At 48.0% G+C, this 21,992-nt stretch overlaps 1 protein-coding gene across 1 annotated transcript in view; it reads right to left on the bottom strand.

Moving 5' to 3' along the window:
* The window catches only part of WFS1 (wolframin ER transmembrane glycoprotein), a 62,456-nt gene extending 50,735 nt beyond the window's left edge, over positions 1 to 11,721 (bottom strand). The window contains exons 1-2 of the mRNA XM_068277125.1: positions 11,583 to 11,721; positions 5,718 to 5,867 (exon numbers count right to left, since the gene is read on the bottom strand). Coding sequence (XP_068133226.1) covers positions 5,718 to 5,862 — 145 coding nt within the window. The 5' untranslated portion in view covers positions 5,863 to 5,867; positions 11,583 to 11,721. The remainder of the gene's footprint in view (positions 1 to 5,717; positions 5,868 to 11,582) is intronic.
* Between the last annotated feature and the right edge of the window lie 10,271 nt (positions 11,722 to 21,992).

The raw sequence follows: 21,992 nt of genomic DNA, 5'->3' as shown, positions 1-21,992 counted from the left end.
TGTGGTTACTGTGCCACTATCCAGCACAAGGGAGGCAGAGTGAATTCAGCAGGCCTTGCTCTGGTGTCAGAATGCTGAACTGTAAAGGCCCGTACCCACTACGCGATTCCTCCGACGAGCGATGTGGGGTACAGGCAGGCAATTAGGTGAACGACACTTTGCGACATGCAGCAATAAAGACCGTCACGGCAGATTGCAAAGCGCCATGATCGCTTGAACTCTCGTTTTCACCTGTTGCTTGTTCCTGCGGGCAGGAAGATGGATCGGAGAACCACGTTTGTTGGGAGGCATCGCTGTGAGGTTCCCCGATCCATCATTAGGCGAGCATTCAGCTCAACCCTGTAACAACAGCTGACAAGGAGGTTCATTTACGAGAATGCATTATGACTAAAGCAGGGGACACACTTGTCTTCCAATTTTCTGCATGCATCTTTTGGGGGCTGTTTGTTTGACCTCCTCACGTCTGTGCAGCTTTTTTAAGAGGCACAGTAGTCACATACAGTAGTACAGTAGCACAGTAGTCACATACAGTAGTACAGTAGCACAGTAGTCACATACAGTAGCACGGTAGTCACATACAGTAGTACAGTAGCACAGTAGTCACATACAGTAGAATGCAGTAAATTATTCAGGCGACCCACTTTTTTGGTAAGGTTTGTGGTTTCAGCAACAGAAACATTTCCTACATATATTCCTGTATACCTCCCAGTGATGTTTAGCCTAGGCTGATTAACTGCGCTGAATTCTCCTCCCAGAGCATTCTGGGAACCCAGGTATATTTTGTAATGGCTTTGGAGCTCTCAGTAGCCAAACATTCTGCAGTGATGCACCTGACAGCAGAAAAGATGTTACCGCCTTTGATACATTTCAGAATGTAAATCAGGGTGAGGAAAGATTTTACAATTAGCAAATACTGCCTGTATAATCTATAAACGAACATTGTATTAAAAAAAAAAAAAAGAAGCTATTTTATTTGTAATTTTCACCACAGTTCCTCTTGTTTCCTGCAATAACAGTAACAAAACAAAAAAAAAACAAAAAAAAAAGACAACCTAAAAGTAACCAGAGGCCTGGAACCCACTAGAGCGCTTTTTTGAGCATTTAGGGAGCGCTTTAAATCTCTAGCGTTTTCCCTTAACACTCTGCCAATGTAAATAAATGTAACAAATTTCACAGTAGGGATTGGAATTAGCAAAATCGCAATCGCAAGCCATGCAGCAATTTGGGAGCGTTTGTGCTTCAATATAAATATATAAGCGCTGGCTAATCGATATGAAAATCGCTACAAATGCTGCAAACTGTAAAAAATGTATAATAATTTGGAAAAGACCAATCAGAAATAAAATCGCAAATCGCTATTACAATCGCTGGTAAAAAAAAAGCGTACACTTTTTTAAAATCGCTACCAAAATCGCTGGAAAACGCTCATGAGATCACGTACAAAATGCTCATGAAAAACGCTAGCGATTGCGATAGCGCTTTGCGATTTGTAGTGGGTTCCAGGCCTAAAGATGGTGCTGATATAGGAATACATGGACTATATGACCTACGAAAACAAATGTTAACCATTTGAAATCACTGCACGACACACATCAACGGTACCAACAGATTGATTGTAATAATTGCTACAGCTACTACGGAGATATAGTAATCTTGTATACTGCTGAGAAGAGTTGGGGAGGGGACATGAAGGCTGTTATAGGTATTTATTTCCTTTTAAGCAATACCAGTTACTTGGCTGTCCTGCTAATCGTCTGCTTCTAATATTTTTAGCCATAGGCCCTGAACAAGCATGCAGCAGATCAGGTGTTTTTGACATTATTGTCAGATCTGACAAGATTAGCTGCATGCTAATTCCTGGTGTTATTCAGAGACTACTGCAGCCAAACAGATCAGCAGGATGCCAGGCAACTAGTATTGCTTAAAAAGCAATAAATATGGCAGCCTCCATAGTCTTCTCACTTCAGTTTTCCTTTAAAACGCCAGTGTATGATGTATGGCACTATTCCCAGCTGTGAAAAGAGGAATCTGCTGGTGGATATCTCTGCTTCTTACTGCCCATATCCCAGAAGCCACTGCAGGAACTCCCATCAATAATTTGATGTGATTTTCAGCTGTGTGGAGAGGAGGATGGGGATGTAATAACATGAAGGCTCACACACAATGACACACACACTTATCATAAACCCTGAAAATCGTTTAATGACTCCACAAGCTCACAAAATCGAAGTTTGTATATCTGCCTGGACTTTTAAATCATTTCTACTCAAAGGATTTCTTCAGGAAAAAAAAAAAAAATCCGCCAGATGCTTCCAGCGGATGCAGACCGCACTAATAAAGGTCGCTGCATAAACATGCTAAGCCTGGATAATTATTCCTTAATGCTGAGCCATACATTCCGACAGGCAATATTTGTTATTTACTGGCAGGAACACAGGATGCTGCAGGGTAAACACTCGTCTGGCATGGGATATCGCTAGTGTGATGGCAAACCTTCCCTATCAGACGAGAACACCACAGCGGGGATACCGGAGCTGAGAGGAGCATGGCGCCAGCTATTGCACTCTCCCTATCAGACAAGAACACCACAGTGAGGGTACCGGAGCTGAGAGGAGCATGGCACCAGCTATTGCACTCTCCCTATCAGACAAGAACACCACAGCGGGGGTACCGGAGCTGAGAGAAGCATGGCTCCAGCTATTGCACCTTCCCTATCAGACGAGAACACCGCAGCGGGGTACCAGAGCTGAGAGAAGCATGGAGCCAGCTATTGTTCCCTCCCCATCAGACAAGAACACCACAGCGGGGGTACCGGAGCTGAGAGGAGTATGGTGCCAGCTATTGCACTCTCCCTATCAGACAAGAACACCACAGCGGGGGTACCGGAGCTGAGAGAAGCATGGCGCCAGCTATTGCACTCTCCCTATCAGACAAGAACACCACAGCGGGGGTACCGGAGCTGAGAGAAGCATGGCTCCAGCTATTGCACCTTCCCTATCAGACGAGAACACCGCAGCGGGGTACCAGAGCTGAGAGGAGCATGGAGCCAGCTATTGTTCCCTCCCCATCAGACAAGAACACCACAGCGGGGGTACCGGAGCTGAGAGGAGCATGGCACCAGCTATTGCACCCTTCCTATCAGACAAGAACACCACAGTGGGGTACCAGAGCTGAGAGGAGTATGGTGCCAGCTATCACTCCCTCCCCATCAGACGAGAACACCGCAGCGGGGTACCAGAGCTGAGAGGAGCATGGCGCCAGCTATTGTTCCCTCCCCATCAGACAAGAACACCACAGCGGGGGTACCGGAGCTGAGAGGAGCATGGCACCAGCTATTGCACCCTTCCTATCAGACAAGAACACCACAGTGGGGTACCGGAGCTGAGAGGAGCATGGAGCCAGCTATTGCACTCTCCCTATCAGACAAGAACACCACAGTGGGGTACCGGAGCTGAGAGAAGCATGGCGCCAGCTATCGCTCCCTCCCCATCAGACGAGAACACTACAGTGGGGTACCGGAGCTGAGACGAGCATGGCGCCAGCTATTGCACCCTTCCTATCAGACAAGAACACCACAGTGGGGTACTGGAGCTGAGAGGAGCATGGCGCCAGCTATTGCACTCTCCCTATCAGACAAGAACACCACAGCGGGGGTACCGGAGCTGAGAGAAGCATGGCGCCAGATATTGCACCTTCCCTATCAGACGAGAACACCGCAGCGGGGTACCAGAGCTGAGAGCAGCATGGCGCCAGCTATTGCACCCTCCCCATCAGACGAGAACACCCCAGCGGGGGTACCGGAGCTGAGAGCAGCATGGCACCAGCTAATCGCTCCCTCCCCATTAGACGAGAACAGCACTGCAAGGGTACCGGAGCTGAGAGCAGCATGGTGCCAGCTATTGCACACTCCCCATCAGACGAGAACACCACAGCGGGGGTACCGGAGCTGAGAGGAGCATGGCGCCAGCTATTGCTCCGGTATCCTGGCAGTGCTGTTCTTGTCTGATGGGGAGCATCAGACAAGAACAGCACTGCCAGGGTACCGGAGCGGAGAGGAGTATGGAGCCAGCTATCGCTCCCTCCCCATCAGACAAGAACACCACAGCGGGGGTACCGGAGCTGAGAGAAGCATGGTGCCAGCTATTGCACCCTCCCCATCAGACAAGAACAGCACTGCCAGGGTACCGGAGCGGAGTATGGAGCCAGCTATCACTCCCTCCCCATCAGACAAGAACACCACAGCGGGGGTACCGGAGCTGAGAGGAGCATGGCGCCAGCTATCGCACCCTCCCTGAAGGAGGAGAAGGGAGCGTTGAGGACACAAACTACTCTTCCTAGAGAGGGGAGGATGGCTGTTTATCTTCACAGGTTACATTTTACTCAGAACACTGCATTGGGGAGAACTTACCATTCAAAATACATTTAGTGTTCTTTTCTTCTTCCAAGAGACCATGTATGGGGAAATCTTATGCCTGCTGTATTACTAACCCAGATGTCCAGTCCCCCACCAGACATACAATAATGTCTAGTATGTGCCCGGGGTGCCTGGAGAAAACCCACACTAAACACAGAGGGAACATACAAACTCCATGCAGATAATGTTGGGATTCAAACTACCATAGGTACAAGGTGCTGCAACGTTATTCTGTGCAGAAGTCGGCACCAAAATGTTGCCCGAAGGATCAAGTCCCGAATGCTGCAGGTGACAGTCTCTGCACCCTCCTGTCAGGCTTTCCTCTGAAGTGCATCACCTCCCCTACATTCCATCATGAATGCAACAGCCATCTACTCCTCCCATGATGCCCTCTTCACGACTACCTTATGCAAATACCTCCACTGTCTCCAGATCCGCTTCAGAATCAGCTTCAAGATCCTGTGCCTGGCCTACACATCTATACACAAGTCTTGCTTGACCTACATCTCTGACCTGGTCAGCAGATACAAACCTGGCTGCCTACTTCACTAATCCAGTGACCTCTTCCTAACCATAACATGCATTTTGCACCCCCATGTGCGACTACAGGACTTTACTAGAACTGCCCCCATCCTTTGGAACCTTCTCCACCTGTCTATCAGGTTTCCCCTTACTTCAAGTGTACCTGAGATCATGGATAAGAAAGATTTTATATTTGCCCAGGCTTCCTCCAGCCCCATGAGCACCGCTGCATCCCTCTGCGTCCTCCCGAGTGCCTCCGTTTGGCCGCAATCAGCCACGGTAACTGGCTTGGCCACGCATGCGCAGAAGAACCCGATTGGCGCAGCTGAGCCAGATTAACAGGGCTGATTGGGGCTGAATGGAGCTTCCCGGGAGGACGGCAAGGGACGCAGTGGTGTTCATGGGACTGGAGGAAGCCCAGAGTAAGTATAAAATCTTTCTTATCCATAATCTCAGGTATGCTTTCAGCACCTTCAAACAAGGCCTCAAAACTCACCTATTAAAGAAGGCCTACCTCATCTCACCTCTGCCCTAACTGTCTTTGCCAAGTGTATGATCTGGCATTGTGTGTCCTACTGCTTATTACCTGTATTGTGTTGTCGGTCACCGCGCAGCATAATAATATGTTGGCGCTATATAAATCTAATAAACAAATAGTGTCTACATGGCTCAAGTCATTTCGCCAACAATTGCCAAGTGGATTTCAGGTGCCCCTGTGCATTTTTACAGTAGCAGCAGTGGTGGGCAGACACAAGCAACAGCAGGTTGGTTTTAGGCATACCTGGCACAGCTGCAAAATCTCTGGGGGACACTGGGGTGGATGGGGCCGCCTTGTGGTTGTCTTCATGCTGCACATCAGCATCAGTAGCAGCATTTAGCTGTGATCTGCCAAGCATGGGCGGGGTAGCTGCTGGCTCCGAGTCCATGATTTCTGTAGGGGGAAAAGAAAGAATGAAAAAGTCATATTTTCTGCACTGCAACTTCCCAATGCCAATCCCATTTTATAAACAGATCTGAGGCTGCGGCAGTCACATATTATTCCAAAAATGGTGCCGCTGCCGGGAGAATGTGGACAGACCTGACACTTTCCAGATTCAGGACAAAGAATGTGCTGACCTTCAGGATGATAGAGTGACTCAGGAGGAGTCCCTCCCAGGCCACTCAGCCAGGCTATCTCTCTGCACCCGGGACATCACAAGTCTGCAGCAACCTCACATGCCAATCTATGGCAGCAGATAAACATTACCACTGGGAGAGCCTTTGGCTGACAACCAATAAAATGCCTGCTCCCAGTGCTGGCCAAGATATACTCGCAGAGTGCACCACAGTTTAACCCTTCCAATACCAAAGAACTTTAATGATCTGCAAAGCTCAGACAAGAAAACATGGTACAAGCTTGGGAGTTCATCAAACACTCTCTATGTGTCGTAGTTTGTGGAAGCACAAAATTACAAGATAGTAGCTCAGCATAATCTTAAAGCAATAAGAAAGTAGCAGTGTGTTTGTAGCAACTACAACACAAGAGGATGAAGCACCAAGCTGCTGCTAGTGTGGTAGTAGCAATACCATAGGATAACATTAGCAGCAAGTGTGCTAGCAGTATGTGCAATATGTTCAAAGTGGGGCGTTGTGGTATAGTGTGAAGGCCATATTGCAATGCAGTTTTCCCCACTGCAATGAAAAAACAATGTGATGTTCAGTGTGGCCGGTGCTGTGTTTTTTAACAGCGTGTGGCATTCCAACGTGTAATGAAAAAAACACATGCGTTAACTGTGACAGTGAAGCATACTTTTCAGTGACTGTATGCTTCACTCTATACCATGCAAAGCACAGATGACGTGCCACGTGACTTTTCCATTCTGCTGAGCTCTTGCTCTTACGGAAAATGCAACATAACACCCACTGCAAACCTTGATCCTTGCCAGTTTTCCGCCCGGGCACTTTGGCACAGGGTGAGCCAAATGACAGCAGTTGCCAGAACCCTGAATAACCACTGCGTGGGCCGCGCACTGTAGCACTGTGAATATAGTGGCGCCCAATGCAGGCGCTACCCGGCACGCGCTAAGACGCCCTGCCTCGTGCGAACCTTGCCTTATAGTTTCACAAATAAGCAAATACGCATGCAATCTTATAAATATATAAGGTGAAACACTAAAATATAACATTTGAGCACAAGGCCAATTTAGTATAGCTAGTACCAGATTATACACAAGGCAATCTGGGTGGTTGTCTAGGGTCTGCTGGAAGTCAAGGAGCCACCTCAGATGCCGACCTCTCATATTACTTCTTACCAAAAATGTTCAGGGGAAGCATAAGCTTGTACCTCAATTAGCGCTCGTTCACATCTATGGCGTTTTTGGCCTTTTTTCAAGCGAAGGTGATTTTTAAAACCGTCCCCAAAACGCTTGCGCAATGAATGTCTATTAGAAGGTTTAGATCAGTGCGGGTCGTGCGCTGTGCGTCCAGCAAAGCGGTGCCTGTACCATTTTTGGGGCGATTTTTCTATAATGGAAGGTATAGGAAAAACGCAAGATGCTCACAAAATCACTTTGTGCAGAGATCGAGTTCGCGTTTTAAAGAATAAATACATTGTATTTATTATTTTCCGGGTCAAAGAGTTCACTTCCTGACTTGCGTCAGGGAGTGAATTAAAAAAAAAACCCTTGGGAAAAGCACTTAGAAAACCGCTTTTCACAAAAACGGAACGCCCACCCAAGCGACGGGAATCAAAAAAACAAACAAAAAAAAAACCTCAACACGAAAGCTAACGCGAGAGGAATGCAATGTGAATGAGCCCTTAGGGCCCCATATTACTTCATTTAGCCACTCTGGCCTTTAACCTTCCTGGCGGTAACCCCGAACATAGTTCGGGGGTTTTCTCCGGCCCTGCTCGGATGATTTTCTTACTTTTTTTTTTGCTGGACGCAGCTAGCAGTTTGCTAGCTGCGCCAGCACACTGATCGCCGCCGCCCCGCGCCCGATCGCCGCTATCCGTTGCGGCGCGCGGGCCCCCCCAGACCCCGTGCGCTGCCTGGCCAATCAGTGCCAGGCAGCGCCGAGGGGTGGATCGGGACTCCCAATGACGTCACGACGTCGCTGCCGTCATCCCGCCCCGTCGCCATGGCGACAGGGGAAGCCCTCCAGGAAATCCCGTTCTTTGAACGGGATTCCCTGATCGGAGATCGCCGAAGGCGATCGAAGAGGGCGGGGGGATGCCGCTGAGCAGCGGCTATCATGTAGCGAGCCCTGGGCTCGCTACATGATTTAAAAAAAAAAAAAACCTGCCGCGCTGCCTCCTGGCGGAATTTTTCATACCGCCAGGAGAGTTAAAGTGAACCTTAAAAAAATGAGTTTTACTCACCTGGGGCTTACAATAGCCCCCTGCAGTTGTCCGGTCCCTCCGATCCTTCTGTCCCCGCCAACAGCCACTTCCGGTTTCGCTGACAGGCTGGGAACGCGAGTGATTCTTCGCGTTCCCAGCCACAATATGGCCCGCTATGCTGCTGAATGCTTGCTATAGCCTGTCGGGTCCTGACGGGGAACCGAAAAATGGCTGCCGGCGGGGACAGGAGAATCGGAGGGACACGGCGAGGGCACCGGACAGCTGCAGGGGGCTATTGGAAGCCCCAGGTGAGTAAAACTCATTTTTTTTGGTTGACTTTAGGATCACTTTAAGTAGGCAAGCAAAATTCGAGGTAACAGAAACCCTGCAAAAGCAATGAAAATAATCACCCCTTCATTTTGCATCATAGCTAGGTAGGAATACCTCCTGTTGCGAGTACATTTGAAATCGGCGCCGGTAGACTTGGGCGCAGGATACAGCGGTATATAGCTGATCCTGCATCTGCACAAGTCCGGGCCGATTTAATTACTATTCCCCCTCCAGGCCGCCATGGATAGTGGGGGAATGAAATAATTCGGCTTCCAGCGATTGCTGGAGGCCGAATTACTATGTTTTTAAGCAACTTCGGCTCCCGTCTTCTGACGGAGCCGACGTTACTCACTGAGCGCTGCAATAGGAGTGATTCCTATTGAAGTCTATGGAGGCGCCGGCTGCGCCCAAATCTAGCAGCGCTGAAAAGCACTGCTCCGCCTGTTGCTGCCCTGTGTATGTGGTTTTCAGAGGCAAATGGTATATGTAAACTGAAAAGGTAAATATGGAAAGCAATGCAAATCTGTTACCTTCTTTAAAGTGATCCCAACACGTTTTGCTCAAATGTAAATAAAAGCTGAGAAATGTTTTCTTTCCCACAATAATGCCTCTTGTACATTGTCTTATTATCTTTTGGGAGACATCTATGTCATTTCTGATCAAAAAATTACTTGCTGGTTGAATAAAAGTAACTTTAAAGAGTAACTGTTAGCCCCAAAACTGAAAATTAAATCTCTCTTGCAATGTTTTATTTACTATTTAAATGAGCCAAAAAGGCATTGTAGAAGTTAAAAATCAATATAATTTTTTTTACTATGTTTCCTTTTACCCCAGCTCCGGACGCAAAGCCGCATATCAGATACTGCTGAGCATGCATAGCATGCCTAGCTCTGCCCGACCCCCCTCTTCCCCCCAGGACCAGGTGCCGATATATGCTCACCCCAAACAGCTGACCGCTCTGACACGGAGAGAGAGCGGGAGCACTTCCAGCGCCGCCACCGCAGAGTAGCCGCCGCCGAGTCACATGTGAGAGATGCACGTGCATCTCTCACATGTGACTCGGCGGCGGCTACTCTGCGGTGGCGGCGCTGGAAGTGCTCCCGCTCTCTCTCCGTGTCAGAGCGGTCAGCTGTTTGGGGTGAGCATATATCGGCACCTGGTCCTGGGGGGAAGAGGGGGGTCGGGCAGAGCTAGGCATGCTATGCATGCTCAGCAGTATCTGATATGCGGCTTTGCGTCCGGAGCTGGGGTAAAAAGATACATAGTAAAAAAAATTATATTAATTTTTAACTTCTACAATGCCTTTTTGGCTCATTTAAATAGTAAATAAAACATTGCAAGAGAGATTTAATTTTCAGTTTGGGGGCTAACAGTTACTCTTTGAAGAGGAACTGTAACGACAAAATGGCCCCTGGGGGGTACTCACCTCGGGTGGGGGAAGCCTCAGGATCCTAATGAGGCTTCCCACGCCATCCTGCGTCCCTCGGGGGTCTCGCTGTAGCCCTCCGTACAGCCGTGACGCAATATTTACCTTCCGGGCTCCTGCGCAGGCGCTCTGATGGCTGTCGGCGCCGAAGTAGGCGGAAATACCCGATCGCCGTCGGGTCTGCTCTACTGCGCAGGCGCAAGTTTCCGGCGCCTGCGCAGTAGAGCGGACCCGACGGAGATCGGGTATTTCCGTCTATTTCCGTGCCGAAAGTCGCCAAAGCGCCCCCGCTGGAGCCAGCAAAGGTAAATATTGAAGCTACAGTCGGCTCTGTCGCCGGCTGTTCGGAGGGCTGCAGCGAGACCCCCGTGGGACAGAGGACGGCGTGGGAAGCCTCATTAGGATCCGGAGGCTTCCCCCACCCGAGGTGAGTACCCCCCAGGGGAGGTTTTTGTTGTTACAGAGTCTCTTTAAGTCAAAATTTGCCAGGGGTATGAATAATTAAGGGCAGCACTGTAGCTCTCACCTCGGGTTCCCTTTAGTTTATTTCTGCTTCATCTGTGCCTTCCTCACATCTCTACAATCAAATTCCGCACTACCAACCTGCCCCAAAACAACTGCAAGAGTTACAGTAAAGTTAAATCCCATATACCCCAGGATAGTAAACACTCACCTTATGCAGGGAAAAATATGAAGCAGTGCTTGTGCTGAATCCCTACTTGGTATGAAACATCCTAATACAAGCTCTGCCCCTAATCTCACTTTCATCAAACCATCTGGGAATCTATAGCCTCTAACAAATTTACATTTGCAAAGGTGTACTGAGATGATGTTATCGACAAGTAATACTTTACAAACTAATTATTTAATTATAGAGTATTAGCTACACTGATGTTGAGAAACCTGATCTGATCTGGCACAACAGCTGTAGAAAAAGAGCATGCAATCTACAAGGAGTGGTGTCGGGTCTGGAACCAGCAAAACATCAAAATGAACTTCTGCACACTCATGCAAATCCATTTACAAAAATCATGCAGCAATCAATGCTGTCCCTACAGCTAAGTTAAAAGCTGGGATCTTCGTTACAAGAATAAAGTGTTTTGCGTAGTCACATACACCGCGTAGAGGTAGCCCAGTGTCGTTTGTGTCCTAACTCTGGCCCTGTAACATGCATAGCACAAACATGCACACGTTCGGCGCGTCAAAACCTCTCTAGGGAATAGGAGCACATATCCTTACTGTCCTCCCTGGGACAGATAGTGCATCTAACTAATCCTGCAAGGGAGCTGCTAGTAACAAACAATCACAAACAAAGGAAGGGCTGCTGCTGATGACTTGCAGACACTGTTGGGACCTGTGGAGGAGTTCAGAAACTGCCCCCCTGCTCTGTATGTCCATCTGTACACTGGCCAAGCCTGGAGGGGCATATCCAGGCACATGACCCAGCAATGTAGTGTCAGGAATGACTGGCTGACGTCTTGCCCCCATCTCTGCCCAGTTGAGAGCAGCACCCTGGCATCACCTGGGCGTGTATGGGCTCCCTGCACACAATGCCCCCCCATGCTCACCAGTACAGCAGCAGGTTCTCCCATGCAGTGAGGTACTGAGGGGTGTCTGTCCTCCCTGCAGTGCCAATGCCAGCAGCAGATCCGCTTGCAGACTGTCACACCTCTCCTCCCATCCTCTCTCTACTTCCACACTGCTGTACTCTGCAAGTCTAGCTGACTGTACGGCCAGGCCGCACCAATCTATCGCTCTTCGCCTCACTCACTAAACTCCCTGCACTCACGTGCGGCGCTCGATTGCTTTTCCCTGTGGTGGTCAAAGGCAAATGTACTGCGCATGCTGGCCGCTGGAAGCGTTCTAAATAAAGATTTTTACTGCATGACTGGCCTGTGTGTTCCATTCCTGGCTGCGCGCGCCGACGTCATTAACCCTATAGTGGGTTCCGCAGTGTGCTGGCTTCAAAATGCCAAGCTCTGGCTGCATAGCCTTTTTGGCGTGCGTGGGTTTGTGAAGGTTTCCAGTTATCTAACTGAACTGAAGACGTTGCTCAGAGAGCAATTAAATGTTTTTCAACATCTTTACCACATGATGTAATCACTTATGAAGGATAAATTTTATCAAGCACCCACTGCTGTGGTTATCATCTGGAGTACCCTCTTGACTTCCATGTTTTTGTTAGCAGTGAGTGCTCTGTAAGTGTTTAAGAATGCTTTCTTAACTTTCATTTAGGTGGCCACACTTATGATATCAGGGCGTTCTCAACTTTTTGAGTTAGGAAAAAGGTACACTTTAGGGCCCGTTTCAACTGTTGCGACGCGATTTCGCCGGCATCCCGACGCTTGTAAAAACGCATGCGGATGCGTTTCCGCATGCGTTTTTACCCGCGATTTCGCGTGCCTTAACCATGACTCTGCCAGGGCAAAATAACATTGAAAAAGGTGCGAAATCGCACGCGAATCGCGGGTAAAAACGCATGCGTTTTTCCTATCAAATACATTAGCGGCGATTCGCATGGATTCCCGACGCAGGCGAATTCTGTGGGTCCCGTCGTGCAGATTTGGCCCGCCGCCAAATCGCTCCCGCACGCCGCACATATGGAAACAGCCCCGGCCACTTCAATGTACCAAGCGAATCCGCATGTCGGCGCCGTATGCGGATTCGCTATGGTGGAAACGAGCCCTAAAGTGAACCTAAAAGAACCTAAACCGTTTGAAAAAACTTTCACTTACCTGGGACTTCTACCAGCCCCCTGCAACCAGCCTGTGCACACGCCATCAATCAACAATCCTCCGGTCCCCCGCTGTGGCTTAGTTTCGTTCTTCAGTCGATGGCCAGTGCGTCTGCGCGTCCCTGGCCGTGAGCGTCCTCGATCATGCGCCTATTGCCAGGAGCATCCCACTGCGCAGTACACTTCATGGGACTGGAGCGTGATCGAGGACAAGCCTGGGCCACGCAGGCGCACTGGCCATCCACTAGTCTATTTCTGAAGAACGAATCAGCCACGGCGGAAGACCGGAGAATCGTTGATGGACGGCGCATGCACAGGTCTTTTTTTCAACCGGTTTAGGTTCACTTTAAAGGAAACCTGAGACCAAAAATAAATGAACGCTTTTATATGTACCTGGGGCTTTCTCCAACCCCATTCAGACATGGGCTTCCCTTGCTGTCCTCCCGGACCGCTTCGATCATCCACTGGCTGTCCTAGTAAAGTCCTGTGTCGTTCTGAGTTGCGCTTTACTGCGCATGCCCCTATCTAGCTCCTAACGGGAGCATTCTGCACCTGCACAGTACTACCTCTAGCCACACCCCTAGTCAAACATATCACAAAGAGGTTGTGATCACAAAGAAGTTCGAAAGCAAAATAATTTGTTTTATCATTCAAACTATGCTGGTCCTGTCTACCATCAATTAGTTTATTTCATAATATTTAAAAGTAAGAAATTATTAATTTAAGTCCTGGGCCACACTGGCACAGATAGAAAACTGATGCCTTTAAAAACTGATCCATGGATTTTAAAGGCATTAGTTTTCCATCTCCAGCACTCCGTTCCTTTAGCAGGTGTTGGGATGGGGGGATGTGCGTGCTTGTTTTGTGGGGGCATGTCTGGGGACTGTTCCAGAATTTTCTGTGGGGGATAAGTCTGGGGTTTTTCTGCTGTTGTTGTATGGTAAAGGTGGCCACGCCCCCTCTGATGTCATAGTACTGCCCCTGCTGATGTCATAGTACTATTCACACTATAAGTAAATGAGGTGCATGTAACATGTGACACAGTGCAGCCAGCAGTGGCAGGATGAAGCAGCACTAAGCTGATGCTCAGGTAAGTTCTGGCCTGGCAGCGCTAGGTCTTTGATTCGGAATCCCAGCCAGGGCACTATATGCAGGAGATTTGTGTGTTTTCCCCTTGTCTGTATGGATTTTCTCCGCACACTCCAAAATTCACATTTTAATTTGGTTTAACTGCCAAAATATTTGGTCCAAGTTTGGTGACTGTAGCTTCAAAACTGTATAAGTGGCAGTGATGAGAATACAGCTACATTTTGATTGACTGCGGGGGAGGAGGGGATATGTGTGCCTGCTCTGTGGGGGAAATGTTCCAGAATTTTCTGTGGGGGATAAGTCTGTTTTTTTTTGTTGTTGTTGTTGTCTGATAATGTTGGCCACGCCCACTCTGATGTCATAGTACTCTTTACACTATAAGTAAATGAGGTACTTGTAAGTGCAGCCAGCAGTAGCAGGATGAGGCAGCACAAGGCTGATGCTCAGGTAAAATATGGCCTGGCAGCTCTAGGTCTTTGGTTGCTTCCCCAAATATTTTGTTCAAGTTTTTTGTGAGTATAGCTTCAAAACGGTCTAAGTGGCAATGATAAGAATATAGCTACATTTTGATTGGCTGCGGGGGAGGGGGGGTTGGGGTGGGGGGATGTGTGTGCTTGTTTTTTTGTGGGCATGTCTTGGAAATGTTCCAGAATTTTCTGTGGGGGATAAGTCTTGGGGTTTTTCCGTTGTTGTTGTCTGGTGAAGGTGGCCACGCCCCCTCTGATGTCATAGTACTGCCCCTGCTGATGTCATAGTACTATTCACACTATAAGTAAATGATGTACTTGTAACATTTGACACAGTGTAGCCAGCAGTGGCAGGATGAGGCAACACAAGGCTGTTGCTCAGGTAAGTTCTGGCCTGTGGCCTGGCAGCTTTAGGTCTTTGGTTGTTTCCCAAAATATTTGGTTCAAGTTTTTTGTGACTATAGCTTTAAAACATTATGAGTGGCAGTGATAGAAAAGTAGCTAATTTGTGATTAGCTGTTTTAGGCTCCACCCATTTTGGGGTAAGCCCCCAAAATTCACATTTTAATTAGGTTTGACTCCCAGAATATTTCCTCCAATTTTAGTGACTAGCTTCAAAACTGTATCAGTGGCAGTAATTGGAAAATAATTGAAAAAAACCCTATTTTTTGATTGGGTGTTTTAGGCTCCGCCCACCTTGGGGTAAACCCCATAAATTTACATTTTACTTCAGGTTGACTCCCAAAATATTTGGTCCAAGTTTGGTGACTGTAGCTTCAAAACTTAATAAGTGGCAGTGGCAAGAATATAGCTACATTTTGATTGGCTGCGGGGTGGGTGGGGTGTTGGGGACTGTTCCAGAATTTTCTGTGGGGGATAAGTCTAGTAACATTGGCCACGCCCACTCTGATGTCATAGTACTCTTCACACTATAAGTAAATGAGGTACTTGTAACGTTTGACACAGTGCAGCCAGTAGTGGCAGGATGAGGCAGCACGAGGCTGATGCTCAGGTAAGTTCTGGCCTGGCAGCTCTAGGTCTTTGGTTGTTTCCCAAAATTGTTGGTTCAAGTATTTTGTGAGTATAGCTTCAAAACGGTATAAGTGGCAATGATAAGAATATAGCTACATTTTGATTGGCTGCGGGGGAGGGGGGGTTGGGGTGGGGGGATGTGTGTGCTTGTTTTTTTGTGGGCATGTCTTGGAAATGTTCCAGAATTTTCTGTGGGGGATAAGTCTTGGGGTTTTTCCGTTGTTGTTGTCTGGTGAAGGTGGCCACGCCCCCTCTGATGTCATAGTACTGCCCCTGCTGATGTCATAGTACTATTCACACTATAAGTAAATGATGTACTTGTAACATTTGACACAGTGTAGCCAGCAGTGGCAGGATGAGGCAACACAAGGCTGTTGCTCAGGTAAGTTCTGGCCTGTGGCCTGGCAGCTTTAGGTCTTTGGTTGTTTCCCAAAATATTTGGTTCAAGTTTTTTGTGACTATAGCTTTAAAACATTATGAGTGGCAGTGATAGAAAAGTAGCTAATTTGTGATTAGCTGTTTTAGGCTCCACCCATTTTGGGGTAAGCCCCCAAAATTCACATTTTAATTAGGTTTGACTCCCAGAATATTTCCTCCAATTTTAGTGACTAGCTTCAAAACTGTATCAGTGGCAGTAATTGGAAAATAATTGAAAAAAACCCTATTTTTTGATTGGGTGTTTTAGGCTCCGCCCACCTTGGGGTAAACCCCATAAATTTACATTTTACTTCAGGTTGACTCCCAAAATATTTGGTCCAAGTTTGGTGACTGTAGCTTCAAAACTTAATAAGTGGCAGTGGCAAGAATATAGCTACATTTTGATTGGCTGCGGGGTGGGTGGGGTGTTGGGGACTGTTCCAGAATTTTCTGTGGGGGATAAGTCTAGTAACATTGGCCACGCCCACTCTGATGTCATAGTACTCTTCACACTATAAGTAAATGAGGTACTTGTAACGTTTGACACAGTGCAGCCAGTAGTGGCAGGATGAGGCAGCACGAGGCTGATGCTCAGGTAAGTTCTGGCCTGGCAGCTCTAGGTCTTTGGTTGTTTCCCAAAATTGTTGGTTCAAGTATTTTGTGACTATCAGTGATGGGCCGAAATTTCGCATATGCGAAATTTAGAAAAGAAATTTGCATTTTCACATCGTATTCATAATGCGAAATTTGGAGAAAATCTTAGTTGATTTAGTATGTAATAATAGTATTTCATGATTTTGTGTCATTTTTCGAATATTCGCGCAATTTTGCGCAATTTCTTGCCTACTTTGGCAGTTAATAGCAAAGCCCCTATACATGCTATAGCTACCAAAATTGGTACATATGTTAAAGAGAATTTTGAGTACAATTCAAAAAAAGAATTTTTCAAAAAGATGTAGTTTTTGAGAAAATCGATTTTAGAAATGCAAAAATAAATGGTTTTTAAACTGTCATTTTTTGCAAGTTTAAAAACCATTTTTCTTTGCATTTTTTAATATGGATTCTCTCAAAAACTATATGGCCTTTTTGGAAGAAAAAATATGTTCCCATGTACCCACTATTCCCTTTAACATTGGTAGCAATTTTGGTGTCAGTAGCATGTATGGGGGGCTTTGCTATTAACCTCCAAAGTCGGCACAAAATTACGCAAAATTTCGCGAAATTACGCAAATTTTTATGTGAAACTACGAATGACTTTGAAATCAATTTCGTTTGCTAATCGTAATTACGTATAGGCGTAATTGCAAAAATGTAAGCGAAATTTAGCAAAATCGGAATTTTGCTGATTACGATCATCCCTGGTGACTATAGTTTCAAAACGGTATAAGTGGCAGCGATAAGAATATAGCTATATTTTGATTGGCTGCGGGGGAGAGGGGGGCTCTGTGTGCTTGTTTTTTGGAGGCATGTCTTGGAAATGTTCCAGAATTTTCTGTGGGGGATAAGTCTGGGGTTTTTCCATTGTTGTTGTCTGGTAAAGTTGGCCACGCCCCCTCGATGTCATAGTACTGCCCCTGCTGATGTCATAGTATGCTTCACACTAGTAAATGAGGTGCATGTAATATTTAGCACAGTGCAGCCAGCAGTGGCAGGATGAGGCAGCACGAGGCTGATGCTCAGGTAAGTTCTGGCCTGGCAGCGCTGGGTCTTTGGTGGGAATCCCAGCCAGGGCACTATACACTATATGCAGGAGATTTGTGTGTTTCCCCTTGTCTGTGTGGATTTTCTCCACACACTCCAAAATTCAGGAGGGGAGGAGGGGTTATGCGTGCCTGCTCTGTGGGGGATATGTCTTGGAAATGTTCCAGAATTTTCTGTGGGGGATAAGTCTGGGGTTTTTCTGTTGTTGTTGCCTGGTAATGTTGGCCACGCCCACTCTGATGTCATAGCACTCTTTACACTATAAGTAAATGAGGTACTTGTAAGTGCAGGCAGCAGTAGCAGGACGAGGCAGCACAAGGCTGATGCTCAGGTAAATTATGGCCTGGCAGCTCTAGGTCTTTGGTTGTTTCCCCAAATATTTTGTTCAAGTTTTTTGTAAGTATAGCTTCAAAACGGTATAAGTGGCAATGATAAGAATATAGCTACATTTTGATTGGCTGCGGGGGAGGGGGGGTTGGGGTGGGGGGATGTGTGTGCTTGTTTTTTGTGGTAATGTCTTGGAAATGTTCCAGAATTTTCTGTGGGGGATAAGTCTGGGGTTTTTCCGTTGTTGTTGTCTGGTAAAGGTGGCCACGCCCCCTCTGATGTCATAGTGCTGATGTCATAGTACTATTCACACTATAAGTAAATGATGTACTTGTAACATTTGACACAGTGCAGCCAGCAGTGGCAGGATGAGGCAACACAAGGCTGTTGCTCAGGTAAGTTCTGGCCTGTGGCCTGGCAGCTCTAGGTCTTTGGTTGTTTCCCAAAATATTTGGTTCAAGTTTTTTGTGACTATAGCTTCAAAACGGTATGAGGGGCAGTGATTAAAAAAATAGCTAATTTGTGATTAGCTGTTTTAGGCTCCACCCATTTTGGGGGGATGTGCGTACTTGTTTTGTGGGGGCATGTCTGGGGACTGTTCCAGAATTTTCTGTGGGGGATAAGTCTAGTAACATTGGCCACGCCCACTCTGATGTCATAGTACTCTTCACACTATAAGTAAATGAGGTGCATGTAACATGTGACACAGTGCAGCCAGCAGTGGCAGGATGAGGCAGCACGAGGCTGATGCTCAGGTAAGTTCTGGCCTGGCAGCTCTAGGCAGTGTTGCCAACTCATCCCTTTAATTACTGACACATATGAATTATACAGGTTACGTGGCTAGAGGCGCTGAATATGTGTAAATAGCCCCAGAACCTGTATAACGTAGATGTGTCGGTAATTAAAGGGATGAGGTGGCAACACTGGCTCTAGGTCTTTGGTTGTTTCCCAAAATTTTTGGTTTAAGTATTTTTTGACCCGTGATGGGCCGAAATTTCGCATATGCAAAATTTAGAAAAGAAATTTGCATTTTCACATCGTATTCATAATGCGAAATTTGGAGAAAATCTTAATTGATTTAGTATGTAATAATAGTATTTCATGATTTTGTGTCATTTTTCGAATATTCGCGCGATTTTGCGCAATTTCTTGCCTACTTTGGCAGTTAATAGCAAAGCCCCTATACATGCTATAGCTACCAAAATTGGTACATATGTTAACCACTTGCCGACCTCCCACAGCCGATGGGCGGCGGCAAAGTGGATCCCTAAAGGACCGCAATACGCCCAAGGGCGTTGCGTCCTTTTCGCATGCCGGGGGAGCGATCGCATCATTGATGACACGCGCTTCCCCCGGCAACGGGCTCCGCCCACCCGCCGCAACATCCCGCCGGCCATACGGAAGCGCCGGCGGGATGTTAACCCCGCGATCGCCGCTACAAAGTGTATAATACACTTTGTAATGTATACAAAGTGTATTATACAAGCTGCCTCCTGCCCTGGTGGTCCCAGTGTCCGAGGGACCACCAGGGCAGACTGCAGCCACCCTAGTCTGCAACCAAACACACTGATCTGCCCCCCCCCCGCCCCCTGATCGCCCACAGCACCCTTCAGACCCCCCCCCTGCCCAGCCCCCAGACCACTGTTTGCACCCAATCACCCCCCTAATAACCCATCAATCACTCCCTGTCACTATCTGTCAACGCTATTTTTTTTTATCCCCCCCCCCTGCCCCCTGCTCCCTCCTGATCACCCCCCCCACCCCTCAGATTCTCCCCAGACCCCCCCCCCCCCTCTGTGTACTGTATGCATCTATCCCCCCTGATCACCTGTCAATCACCCATCAATCACCCCCTGTCACTGCCACCCAACAATCAGCCCCTAACCTGCCCCTTGCAGGCAATCTGATCACCCACCCACACCAATAGATCGCCCGCAGATCCGACATCAGATCACCTCCCAAGTGCAGTGTTTACATCTTTTCTCTACCCTAAACACCCACTAATTACCCATCCATCACCCATCAATCACCCCCTATCACCACCTGTCACTGTTACCTATCAGATCAGACCCTAATCTGCCCCTTGCGGGCACCCAATCACCCGCCCACACGCTCAGATTGCCCTCAGACCCCCCCTTATCAATTCACCAGTGCATTAATTACATCTGTTCTTCCCTGTAATAACCCACTGATCACCTGTCAATCACCTGCCAATCACCTATCACCCATCAATCACCCCCTGTCACTGCCACCCATCAATCAGCCCCTAACCTGCCCCTTGCGGGCAATCTGATCACCCACCCACACCATTAGATCGCGCGCAAACCCGCCGTCAGATTACCTCCCAAATGTATTGTTTACATCTGTTATCTTCTCTAAACACCCACTAATTACCCATCAATCACCCCCTATCACCCCCTATCACCACCTGTCACTGTTACCTATCAGATCAGACCCTAATCTGCCCCTTGCAGGCACCCAATCACCCGCCCACACGCTCAGATTGCCCTCTGACCCCCCCTTATCAATTCACCAGTGCATTAATTACATCTGTTCTTCCCTGTAATAACCCACTGATCACCTGTCAATCACCTGCCAATCACCTATCACCCATCAATCACCCCCTGTCACTGCCACCCATCAATCAGCCCCTGTCACTGCCACCCATCAATCAGCTCCTAACCTGCCTCTTGCGGGCAATCTGATCACCCATCCACACCATTAGATCGCGCGCAAACCCGCCGTCAGATTACCTCCCAAATGTATTGTTTACATCTGTTATCTTCTCTACACACCCACTAATTACCCATCAATCACCCCCTATCACCCCCTATCACCACCTGTCACTGTTACCTATCAGATCAGACCCTAATCTGCCCCTTGCGGGCACCCAATCACCCGCCCACACGCTCAGATTGCCCTCTGACCCCCCCTTATCAATTCACCAGTGCATTAATTACATCTGTTCTTCCCTGTAATAACCCACTGATCACCTGTCAATCACCTGCCAATCACCTATCACCCATCAATCACCCCCTGTCACTGCCACCCATCAATCAGCCCCTAACCTGCCCCTTGCGGGCAATCTGATCACCCACCCACACCATTAGATCGCCTGCAAACCCGCCGTCAGATTACCTCCCAAATGTATTGTTTACATCTGTTATCTTCTCTAAACACCCACTAATTACCTATCAATCACCCCCTATCACCACCTGTCACTGTTACCTATCAGATCAGACCCTAATCTGCCCCTTGCGGGCACCCAATCACCCGCCCACACGCTCAGATTGCCCTCAGACCCCCCCCCCCTTATCAATTCGCCAGTGCATTAAATTACATCTGTTCTTCCCTGTAATAACCCACTGATCACCTGTCAATCACCTGCCAATCACCTATCACCCATCAATCACCCCCTGTCACCCCCTGTCACTGCCACCCATCAATCAGCCCCTGTCACTGCCACCCATCAATCAGCCCCTAACCTGCCCCTTGCGGGCAATCTGATCACCCACCCACACCATCCGATCGCCTGCAGACCCGCAGTCAGATCGCCTCCCAAGTGCATTGCATCTGTTCTCTCCTCTAAACACCCACTAATTACCCATCAATCACCACCTGTCACTGGTACCCATCAGATTAGACCCCTATCTGCCCCTAGGGCACCCAATCACCCGCCCACATCCTCAGACCCCAGCCCTGATCACCTCGCCAGTGCATTACTTGCATCTATCCCCCTCACTAATCACACCTTCAGACACCCATCAATCACCTCCTGTCACCCCCTAGCACACCTACCCATCAGATCAGGCCCTAATTTGCCCCGTGTGGGCTCCTGATCACTCGGCCAAACCCTCAGATCCCCTTCAGACCCCCTTCCGCTCACCTCCCCAGTGCATTGAGTGCATCTATTTTCCCCTCTAACCACCCCCTGAGACACCCATCAATCACCTCCTGTCACCCCCTAGCACTCCTATCCATCAGATCAGGCCCAATACAACCTGTCATCTAAAAGGCCACCCTGCTTATGACCGGTTCCACAAAATTCGCCCCCTCATAGACCACCTGTCATCAAAATTTGCAGATGCTTATACCCCTGAACAGTCATTTTGAGACATTTGGTTTCCAGACTACTCACGGTTTTTGGCCCGTAAAATGCCAGGGCGGTATAGGAATCCCACAAGTGACCCCATTTTAGAAAAAAGACACCC

This window comes from Hyperolius riggenbachi, chromosome 1 (assembly GCF_040937935.1).
Source record: "Hyperolius riggenbachi isolate aHypRig1 chromosome 1, aHypRig1.pri, whole genome shotgun sequence".
NCBI classification, from domain to species: domain Eukaryota; kingdom Metazoa; phylum Chordata; class Amphibia; order Anura; family Hyperoliidae; genus Hyperolius; species Hyperolius riggenbachi.
Note: the sequence above shows the minus strand (reverse complement) of the source record. Positions and strands in the feature narration are given on the sequence as shown.